At 36.7% G+C, this 11,652-nt stretch overlaps 1 protein-coding gene across 8 annotated transcripts in view; it reads left to right on the forward strand.

Annotated features, from left to right (window-relative positions):
* The window catches only part of LEPR (leptin receptor), a 69,287-nt gene extending 61,246 nt beyond the window's left edge, over nt 1-8,041 (forward strand). For 7 of the 8 annotated variants that reach the window (XM_070486507.1, XM_070486511.1, XM_070486506.1 and 4 more), the window contains one exon: nt 4,104-6,383. In XM_070486507.1, coding sequence (XP_070342608.1) covers nt 4,104-4,121 — 18 coding nt within the window. In that variant the 3' untranslated portion in view covers nt 4,122-6,383. Of the gene's footprint in view, nt 1-4,103; nt 6,384-7,162 lie in introns of those variants that run through there. The other variant, XM_044749265.2, reaches the window with a different exon arrangement.
* The last annotated feature ends 3,611 nt before the right edge of the window (nt 8,042-11,652 follow it).

Genomic DNA, 11,652 nt, shown 5'->3' on the forward strand with positions numbered 1-11,652 from the left:
TTATCTCATTTTACAGAAGAAAAAACTGAAGCTCATAGTGGTTAGGTAGCTTGTTTTAGACCCAGGATTAGCTTACCCGTTTCTCTGACTTTGGAGCCTGTTTGTTCTCTACAGCAGTGGCTTTCTTTTTTTTTTTCTGACCATGACCCACAGCGAGAAATACATGTTACCTCGCAACCTGGTACATGCACGGACATAGACATGTAAAACTGAAACAAAAGATGCTCGGAACAGTTTTACTATTTGCAGTGCTCTCTGTTTAAAAATTTTATTTCATAAAAAACAAATACTGATTGCAACCCACTAAATTGATTTCTCCTACTAATGGTCTATGATTTGAGTTAGGAAAAGCACTGTTCTATAGCTTATCAATGAGTGAATGGGCAAGCATGTACTACTATAGACACAACAATGCAAAAGCTTAAATTGTAATCCCTCAGCAGAAGAGACACTGTTGTATCTTCGGAGCAGGCAGCAGTGTCGTTTTACCTTTTACGTAGGATCATTCTCCTTATAGAAACTTCACTTTGCCTGAGTCTGAACCGGCCCGCCTGTGCACTCCTCAGCTCTGCATTGCTCACTAGAAGCCAGGGAGTCTCCTTTCATTAAAACAGAGCTGCTGATCTTTTTCAATTAGTAAAATATTCATTCCTCTCTTTTCTCTTCCATTATGAATTCAGACAGTAACATTATTGTAGTTATAGTGATATTTCAACTATATTTTTCGTCACTCATTCATTTGTTCAACAAGCACATAGTGAGTATGAGTAAGTCCAGCAAGCCAGTCTAGGATGTTGCTAGGCTCTTTGAAAACAAATTTTTAGGAAATTCTCCTTACTATCTAGGAAATGAGACAGTGAAGTCTTAGAGGAGTGGCTGAGTGAGAGAAGCAGACTAGAAAGAACTTGTCTTCTTTTCACTCTCCAAAGTAGTTTATTCATTTTAAAATTCATTCATTCATTCATTTCATCCATTCTTTCAAGGACTATCTATGGAATCCCCATCCTGTGCCGCCACTATGCCAGGCCCTGGGGTTATAATGATCAGAAGAACAGAAACTCCTGAAGTGTGCAGCCTAGTGGGGAAGCTAAGCATTAATCAACTTAAAATGGAAATAAATAATAATAAAATATAATATATAATAATATTGTTATATATTATATAATATGTAATAATTGTAAGCTACATGTTGTAAAAGCAAGGCACCCAGTGTTCTAAGAGCTTAGTGTGTGGGGTGGGGGTGAGCAGGTGAAGACAGGAAGGCGTCATCTGAGCTAAGATCTAGAAGATGAATACTCTTTACTGAGGTTCTGCGGTGGAAGGTAGAGCTGGGCGGGGGTCCCTGCAAGTACAAAGCCTTGTGGTAGGAAGGATCTTAGCACATTCACAAAGTGAAAATCGGGAGATTAGAAGAGAGAGTAAGGAAGAGATTTTTTTCATAAGTATGAGGGGTTTGCCTTTAGTATGAGAGTTTTTGTCAAAAAAATCTAAATACTTATCTAAATAAAATTTTAAAGGCTTCACTATTTAAGTATATATTAATGCAGGGAATAACCATTTTACTGCCTCTTCAAGAGAAGCTAAAACACTCTCTCTTCAAGGTATTAAGTTCTGAAATCTCCCCCATGAACTACCGGGAAAATGGTTTCTAAGTGTTTACCAGGGAAGGGCAACGATCAGGCCCACCTCGGCAAAATGCACTTGAACCTACCCCAAATGATTTTTCCCTTTTCTAGAAAATGCCCGACACGGCAGATGTCGGTTGACTCGGTGAATGTGTGTAGACTGGTGCCACCCCACTGTCTCACATACACACTCTGAAGATGACCATTATGCCACAGCAGGTCATCCGCCAGACGTTATAGACCAGTAGACTCAAAATCACCGAATGCCCCCGGGTTCTGGTAAATTAAAGAAGTGTATAGAATTTTTAAGATACCTCTAGTGGGAGTGAATGACCTTATTTGTAAGACAACTATTTTGCTTTGCAAATATTTGACTTTATAATCTCATAAGATATTCGTTAAGCATAACTAGCCTGCAAGATGCTTAGTTTATTACGAGGGCTTGCCAAGTACACAGACAACACAATTAGGAATAAATCAGTTTTTGAAATATAACGGGAATATTTGAAGCGTGCAGAAAAATATAATTTCAACAATTTTACTAATGGTAAAGATCTTCTAAAGTTCAGTAACTTTCTTTCATCTCACATTCCGCTTTAATCTCCTAAGTAACTAAAATTTACTTTTTTAGGGAAAAGTAATACAGTATAATTCACATTATATTACTAAAGAGTGCCAAGCAAATTTACTATCTGCTCTCTGCTTTCACATTCATACTATTTTATTTAATTTTCTCATAGGCCTAATAGCCTTATATTTTCTCTCTTTCTCTCTTTCTCTCTCTCTTTCTTTCTCTCTTTTTTTCTTTCATTTGCCCTGAGCCAATATTCATTGCCAGTCTTCCTCTTTTTTTCTTTTTTATGAGAGCTGCCGCCATAGCATGGTGGCTAACAGATGAGTGGTGTAGGTTCATGCCCAGGAACTGAACCTGGGCTACCAAAGTGGAGAGCGCTAAACTTAACCACCAGGCCACCAGGGCTGGCCCAGCTTATACTTTCTGATGATGAAACTGAGGCTCAGAGTCGTTCAGTAGTTTGTTTCAATCATCTAACCTGTACATGTAAAAACCTCGATTCAAGCCCAGGTCCATCTGACTCAAACTGATACCTTTGCCATCAATTCCATATTAACAGTGTACTGCTTAATATAGTTAATGTCGCTAAATTGTACACTTCAGTATAATTGAAATGGCCGATTTTATGTTATGTATATTTTAACAAAATTAAAAAATGGGCAAAGGATCTGAATAGACATTTCTCCAAGAAGATACACAAATGGCCAATAAGCAAATAAAAATATGCTCAATATCATTAGCCATTAGAGAAATGAAAAAAAAAACCCCACAACATACCACTTTACACTAGCTAGGATGGCTATAATCAAAAAGACGGATAGTAAGTGTTGGCGAGAATGTGCCGAAAGGGGAACTCTCAGACACTGCCAGTGGGAGTATAAAACGGTGCAGCCTTTTCGAAAATAGTCTGGCAGGTCTTCAACAGTTAAACATAGAATTCCATTTGACCCTAAAAAGTCGAATGGACTTTTCCTTGTCATTCAAAGACTAGCCTAGAATCCTCAGCCTGCTCCAGACCTCCAAAGAGGCCGCTCAGCCACCCGTGGACCCCCAGAACACCACCCCGCAGATCTGAGGCAGAACATGTCTGAAGTTCTAGAACGGCCTTGCAGAAGTGTGGAAGGGCTGGGGCAGTTTCAAGTTAGAAGTTCTGTCTAGAAGTTCTAACTGAGAAACTGCAAAATATGGCTGCAGTTTTGTTTATTTTCTTCTGCTTCTTAATATTTATATATATAGGCTTGGGTTATAAGGAATGAGAAGAGAGTGTGAATTAATCCGCTCAAATCTATCACAGCAAGTAGAAAAAGCAAAACCAAGAACATGCTCTCCTGCCTATTCATGTTGGGATGTCTTTCCATCTTCCATTGTGTTGTAGAAAGATTGGGAAATAGACATAAGCCAGGGTCCTCACTCTGCTCTAAGTAGCTGTGTAACTTTAAGCCTCAATTGCTTTGTCTAAAAAAAAAGGGAGAGACACGGACCATATGATTTCTTAGATCTTTTTTCCAGACTAAAAAAATCATGATAATATTTCTGTAATTCTATTCTTCTTCACTCTTCCAGCTCTTCTGTCTCTCGATTTTTGTTTTCACTGTTCTATTGTTTTACTCTCTCTTGTTCCAAACTCTGGAATATTGCTGTTGTCGCTGCACCCCGTTTTCTTTTTCCAGCTCTTCGCTCTTCTTTAGAGTGTGGTATTAAAGTCATGCATTAAGCAAGTGGAAGAGGCCACCTTAATTCCAAATTTTACGCTTTCCTAAAAAGATGTATTACTTTAATATAACACAAGAATTTATAGTCCAGAAGCCATGCCTGACAGGAAATGTTTTGGAAATCTTTTATCTTTTGCCTTCTGAGTGATTTTTTATTTTGCTTTCTTATTTTGTTTTATTTTATCTAAACAGAGAGTGGACATTCTTTGAAGTCTAATCATGATCACTACAGATGAACCCAATCTACCAACTTACCAACATTCTAGAGAGTATTGGAAGATTTTTACATTTTGAAGAAGGGGAGAAAATATAAACAAATTTTGGTTGAACTACTGAGAACTAAAATATGGTGGATTGTGTTGATTTGGAACTTAAAATAGATGGGCAAACTTGGGGTCAAGAGATAGGTCTGAGTCGAATTCAGTGTGGATGTATGATTACTTTTCAGGCCACCTAAAGTTTAAAAAGTTATATCCATGAGATCTGGCTTTTGAGTTATCATTCGTCAGGTCATAAAACATTAAAAAATTATGACTGTTGCTGTTACCACGTATCTGTTAGGTATCATCAAATATACAGTAATGCTAAAGCTAGGTGAAACTGCCACTTCTCCCACATAGCTTTGCAAATACAATGATTCTAGTTACAGAGTGAAGTGAAAGTATTCAGTTTGTATTTTTGTATCCAAATTTTTCCATTTTCCTTTCTTTTGTAGACACTTCAGTCTATAAACCGGCCCATTTTGGCATTCTTTTTAATGTCTTGTAGCTTTTATGTATATCTAACTTCGGTCAATCTGGAAATTTCAGTTTTTGAAAGCCATGAAAATGGCTTAAGTGCTAACTTCCATTTCAGTTCAAAGAAAGGCAGAAGTTACGATTTGTGCTGGTCTCGGGCCAGTGGCAGTTACAGTTCCTATCAGGATGACCTGACATACCCAGGTCAGATTGCCCAGCTCAGAAAAGCACATCAGCCTCCAGTTCAGCCCCTTGTAAAACTCTTGCCTAAACTGATTTGCACTGAACCACCCAAGGCTTCTGGCAGGCAGGGAAGTGGGCAGTGAGGCAAAAAGGGGGACTCTCTGGAGCTTTCACACATTGCTCACGGTGGAGACGGGACTGTTTTTCCTGAAAAAATACCACCTGCTATCTCTATGCCTTTTGCATACTGAGTGTGCTAGGTTGCTCACCTTCAAACTAAACCAAAGCATCTGTTTGATGAACCCAAATAATATTCAAATTTAGGCTGTATAGGGATCACTCATATTTAGATGTCATTCATTGTTTTGTTTGAATGTAAAAAAAATGACACTAAGAATTAGGAAGAGTATGTCCTTTTCTGCCTCCGTTGACTATTAACAGATGTCATTGGCATGTAAAATCTAAGTGTGAAATTATGAAAGGATATTCTTTAATTCCTACCAGCTGAATACATATTTAATATGTGCTCAGGCTGTTCTAAAATGTTGAAAAATTAGATGCATTTGGTGATTGAAAAGATTTTTTAATGAATATAATTTTAATAAAGGTTTGTGACCCACTGATCAACTATATTTCAGTGACATATGGGAATGTGATTTCCTATTAATTATTAGTGAAATCTTCCATCTGAATGCATTTGAAGACATGTAAAATATTTGGTAACAATAATTAGTTCCAATTATGAAGTTTTAGAGATTGTGAAATATGTCAAACACATCATTAGAAGAACATGTGTGAGCCTAATTGCATGCTATGAGCTGTGTGTGAATGTTTTGTTTTCGGATTGATAGCACATAATTCCTTTATTTGGTGATCTTCATTTATAAGTTCATTTAAATTTTAAGAAATTCAGTATATATATAGTAGTGACTCTAAGAAAAAACAAAATGAGGAACCACATCATAAACCTAATTATCCATATCTATCAGAAAGAAAATAGGCACAGAAACAGTTTTCTCCTCATGTATGATGTTCATAGAGTAGCAGAAATGGTTATGTGAAGACGATATTTGTCACTGTGCAGTATTTTAATGTCTGTATAAGTCCATTCCATTATTACTGTATTTAGTGTTTGGTATATTTATTCTTTTACGGTTATAATCACCAGTATATTTCACTTAAGAGCTCAAAGCTGTGCTAAATGAAGTATGTTTTTATATGGAATATATTTGCCATTATGAAGAATTGTTGGGTATATCGTTATTTCAGGCAATAAGCCTGAATTCATTCTTTTAGTTTAAAATTTATAAAGCTCAAAAGTTCCATTATATGTATGATGTACAAAATTGCACATGTTGTCTGCAGCACTTCATTTAGTTATGTTAATTTTTGAATGTGATGTATCCATAGTATTCTTTATTTTGCATTTATTTTTCAATATGTTTACATTGTAAGAGTTGAGCCTTTTGCACACGGATTCTTGATGTGTGGCTGCTTGGCAGGATTTTTTGTTGTGATGTAACCACCATTCTTATAAAAAATATGATGTGCATTTGTTTTGTGTCTTTGTCTTCATTCCACATGTCCCATAGTGTATATTTTTGTATAACGTTATTTGTAAGGAATAGGAATTTAAAAGTCTGTGATCATCTCTTTCACCTTCATGGTTTTCAACAAATAGGTATTCTGAGTTCTTATTTTCAGATGGTCTCAAACAGATTTTCTGTATGGTGTAAGGCAGATAAGTTCTTAACAGTCAGTCACAAATATTTTACCTTCCTATCGTATCTAATATCATGGAGTAGTTATTTAACTATCTTTGGGCAAGCTGTTTTGCTCATTTTATTTTATTTCAATTTACTTTTTAAGTTTAGTGTTTAAATTTTTGGTTTATATAAATCTAATTTGCTATACAATATTAGGAATTTTCAGAAGATAGCACTTTCCAAATACAATAACCAATCTTCATGGAGAGAGCTAAGCACTTTCAGACCATTTATTCCTTGCCACAGTGCCATGAAGTAAGTACTGAACGTATTTTTACAGATGAAGAAATGGAAGGACAGAGAGGTTAATGTACTCGTCCATGGTCCTAGAAGTAGAACCCCTCAAACCTAGATCCATCTCGTCCCACTTTTCAGCCTTCTCTCATACTGCCTCTCCCTTATGGGTTTTGATATATCTGTCGCAGTCTAAAACTAGTTAATTTGCGGTTGACTTATGCCCTTTAGTAGTAACCTTTCACACTTCCATTTCTGGAAGCATGTCATAGTGAAGCAAAAAATAATAATAATAATACAATTGAGCATTAAAATGTGTCTTTTCTTTTAGCCAGAAACGTTTGAGCATCTTTTTATCAAGCATACAGAATCAGTGACTTTTGGTCCTCTTCTTTTGGAACCTGAAACCATTTCAGAAGATATCAGTATTGATACGTCATGGAAAAATAAAGACAAGATGGTTCCACCAACTATGGTCTCTCTACTTTTGACAACTCCAGATCTTGAAAAGGGTTCTGTTTGTTGTAGTGACCGACGCACTAGCGCTAACTTCTCTGAGGCTGAAAGCATGGAGATAAGCTGTGAGGATGAGACCAGGAGACAGCCCTCTGTTAAATACGCTACCCTGGTCGGCAACTCTAAATCAAGTGAAGGTGATGCAGAGCAAGGGCTTGTAAATAGCTCAGTCAACAAATGCTTCTCTAGCAAGAATTCTCTATCAAAGGATTCTTTCTCTAATAGTTCATGGGAGATAGAAACCCAGGCATTTTTTATGTTATCAGATCAGCATCCCAATATAATTTCACCACCTCTTCCTTTCTCAGAAGGATTGGATGAACTTTTGAAACTTGAGGGAAATTTCCCTGAAGAAAGTAATGATGAAAGATCTGTCTATTATTTAGGGGTCACCTCAATCAAAAAAAGAGAGAGTGTCGTGTTTTTGACTGATGAGTCAAGAGTGTCGTGCCCATTCCCAGCCCCCTGTTTATTCACTGACATCAGAATCCTCCAGGACAGTTGCTCACACCTTGTAGAAAATAACTTCAACTTAGGAACTTCTGGTCAAAAGACTTTTGTATCTTACATGCCTCAATTTCAGACTTGTTCCACTCAGACTCAGAAGATAATGGAAAACCAGATGTGTGACCTAACTGTCTAATTTCACTCAAGAAACATCTCAGATTTCTGTATAGTGAATCATACGAAGTGTAATATAGTCCACCACGTTGTGGATTAGGGAGAGGAAAGAAAACTCTCAGAGTTAAATTTGAAAATGATTGTTTCAAAATTCATGGTATCTGTTTGTCCTCACTCTGTAATATAGACAAAAATGTGTCAAAGCCCTCATGAGCCTGGCAAGGTAGACTGACTCTCTTAATGATTCTCTTAACAAGCTACAGTGGGAAGGTCTCCAATGGCTTGTTTCTAGCCAGAAATAAGTCCACCAGATATCTTCTGTGAATATTAGACCTGTGTAGAGAGAGTTAGTCTTCTGAATTACACCTACATCTGAAAGAAGACTTCACACTAACACTTGTGAGATGTAGCTGTTGTTTCAAGGGTGTGGTTGTTTTACCTTGAGTTGTCTTAGTTTTACACACACACACATTTATATCTAATAGGCATCTTTGTGCATTTTTAAAGTATGTGGTGTGTTTGTATTTTATGCTGCTATTGTGACTTGAAGATTTTTCAATACAGCAAACTTGCCTTGGGCATTTACTCTGTGGTAGGCACTCCACTCAATGTTCCAGATAAATAGAGGATTGAGCCCTGGTGTAGAGTGGGATACGCTGGAGAAGACTGAAAAGTAAGCCAATCTTTACACGGCAAATCTAAGAAATGTAGCTTAGAATGAAACCACTGATTAGAATGGCAATACCCACAACCAGTGTTTTGATGACAAAACAGCACTTTTGAAAACGTAATGTCTGTATGTCTGTCTTAACTCTTCTCTGTAAAAGATGCTGAAATGCTCACTTTCGAATGGTTGCCAGATGTCACCATACATCACTCTGGAATCACTGTCTTCCTGCATTCCCACTGGCACGTGCACTATTTTTTTCCCTCACATACTGAGCATTCTCTCTATATATAAACCAGCCACTGTGCTAATGCTTTCCATACTTTAACTCAATTAATTATTAAAATAATTGTATGAGACGTGTACTACTAAGTCACAGAGTTAGTGGAAGATAGAACCAGAATTCAGATTTAAACCCAGATCTTTTTAATGGTAGTGATTATGTTTTTAACCTATACCTTACATTGCCATTCATAAAACAAAAACAACGACATGAAATCAAAAAACATTTATTAAGCAGAAATATAATGCTGGATGAAAATTAAGTGAGAATTACACAGATGTTATCTTTGTCTTTAAAGACTTTAAAGTTTATTGTTTATTTCAGCTTTTGGTATGGCAAAAAAAAACTGAAAGCATGTTGGGCAACAAACTAGGAAACTAGGAAATGGACAGATGTTCCAATTGGCCCATGGTTTCACAGTCTGATGAGTTCGCCACAGTGAATCCAGACGTCCAGGACCACCGCAGTGCTGCAGGTCTGGTTAAAGGACTTTAGTTTCCGCACATTAACTTGAGATACTGATAGCAACAGATAGTCTTTATTTTTAAACCTAGTCTCAAGTAGTGAAAGGCCTTGGATGAAATTCCCAAAGCAGTGGGTGATCCTGGGCCTTGCATAAGGTTTTATGACCTGAAGCATGACATTTTTCTCCCTCTTCTCATCCTTTTCCAATGAAACCAATGCCCTCTTTCCAAATATCACACATATGGTTCTATTCCCTTAGGACTGTCTGTCTTAACTACTCAAAGCTGAGGGAAGATAAACTCCCTCCACACACCCATACCAGAGTCCAAAGCTGCTTTGGTTGGCACACTACACGGGTCAAGCAGTAAGAGGGGTGCCTGTGGGGCTCATGTGGGGTTGGATAATGTGCTAAATGGATCAAGTCACACTGCAAGCATATGTCACCTACATGTATGAAAAAAGACCTCTCTCCAAATTATTCCCTGTACTTTTCAACAGAAATTTATTCTCCTTTTCATCTTTCAAGGGTCATCTTGGTCATTACAAACTCTTCTGAAGTATTCATTATTGAGAAAACACATTCTAAAATTTTAAAACGCAAAATTATGGTTGTCCACTTTACCACGCGTAAAAGAAGCTGCATTTGAGGAAAAAAAATTTAAATATGGTTACCAAAAAAATGTGAAGAACTATTTATAAAAGGAAACTCGATAAGTCAGTAGTTTTACTCTTTCTTGAATAATTCATTTAAGGCCGTAGAGCGTGATGCACTCCTGCCGCTAACTGTGTGCAATGACGGGAAGGGAGTGCCTTAGACTACAACGGTCTCTGTTAGGGCTGAGATACTGGTACATGCGTTTGTATGAGCATCAAGAAATGGTTTCATGGTTTTTTATATTGAATGAATTATTTTTATACAAAGTTTATCCATCAATATTTATTTTGGAAAGCTGCTGAAGATGTCTATTTTTCAAAATTAATTAATACTTAAGATGTACGACATTTAAGTTCAATTTTATGGGGATCTTTGACAGGATACTTTATATAACATGTTGATTCAGAAAACCTGGAACTGAGAAAGAATTTGGAAGATATTTAATTTTTTGTAGTGAAATAGCTATAATGTAGATATTGTACTTTTAAAACTTGTCCTTAAGTATTTGGCATGCAGTTAACACTGTCTCTTTAATCACAATTGGTCTGTTAATAAATGTTATAAACATATGTGCCGAGATATGCATCACTAATTGTTCTATAAAATTTAATTACCCTTATTCTCCTTTATGTCTCTAACATCACAAAGAAGTGTAAATTATGACTGTGAATATTTTCATTCTTTATCATTATGAATCACAAGCAATGTCAGAATTTTGAGAAGTGGAAAGTCCAAACAGAATTATTATGAATTTAAGTTATTTTAGGATCACTTTATCCATTGTACGATTACTACTTTCGGCGAAAATTTGAAAATAGAAAGAAGCAAGTCTTGTACTTTACGTAAGTAGTTAATGTAAAATTGTCATCCATTGTTAGCCTTTGTGTTTCAAAATTCCTGCCAACATAATGCCTTGCCTTTGGAAGGAGTTTCAAAGCATGTTAGATCCAAGTGGCTCCCTTCTCTGTTCCTCTCTCTGGCCCCTACTCAGTAGATGACCCCACACCAAATCCTTGCTGGCATTATAGCCACTGGTGATGAAAAAATCACTCATTTGAAACATCAAGACCTCTTCAGTTTGCTTCTTTACTTCCTTAAGAAAGTGGTTCACGAACATCTGTTGGTCACTTAGGTTTCTAGTGATTTGAGATTTTAACTGGTATTTGAGCTGGTATTCATATATGTTCTCTTTCTTGCCTTTTAATTTTAAAATGTAAACAAAATAAATACATCTGAAGGAAACAAAACACTAACCAAAAAGATATCTGCACCTCCATGTTCATTGCAGCATTATTTCCAACAGCCAAGACATGGAAACCACCTAAGCGTCTGTTGATGGATGAATGGATAAAGATGTGATAGAGACATATATCACATAATATACACAATGGTATATTATTCAGCCATAAAAAAAAAGAAGGAAATCCTGCCACTTGTGACAACATAGATGGGCCTGGAGGGCATTATGCTAAGTGAAATAAGTCAGACAGAGAAAGACAAATACTGTATGATCTCACTTATATATGGAATCTAAAAAAGAAAAAGGAGCTCGAGATACAGAGAACGGATTGGTGGTTGCCAGAGGTGGAGGTTGGGGAGTGGGCGAAATGAGTA

This window comes from Equus asinus, chromosome 16 (genome assembly GCF_041296235.1).
Source record: "Equus asinus isolate D_3611 breed Donkey chromosome 16, EquAss-T2T_v2, whole genome shotgun sequence".
NCBI lineage: Eukaryota > Metazoa > Chordata > Mammalia > Perissodactyla > Equidae > Equus > Equus asinus.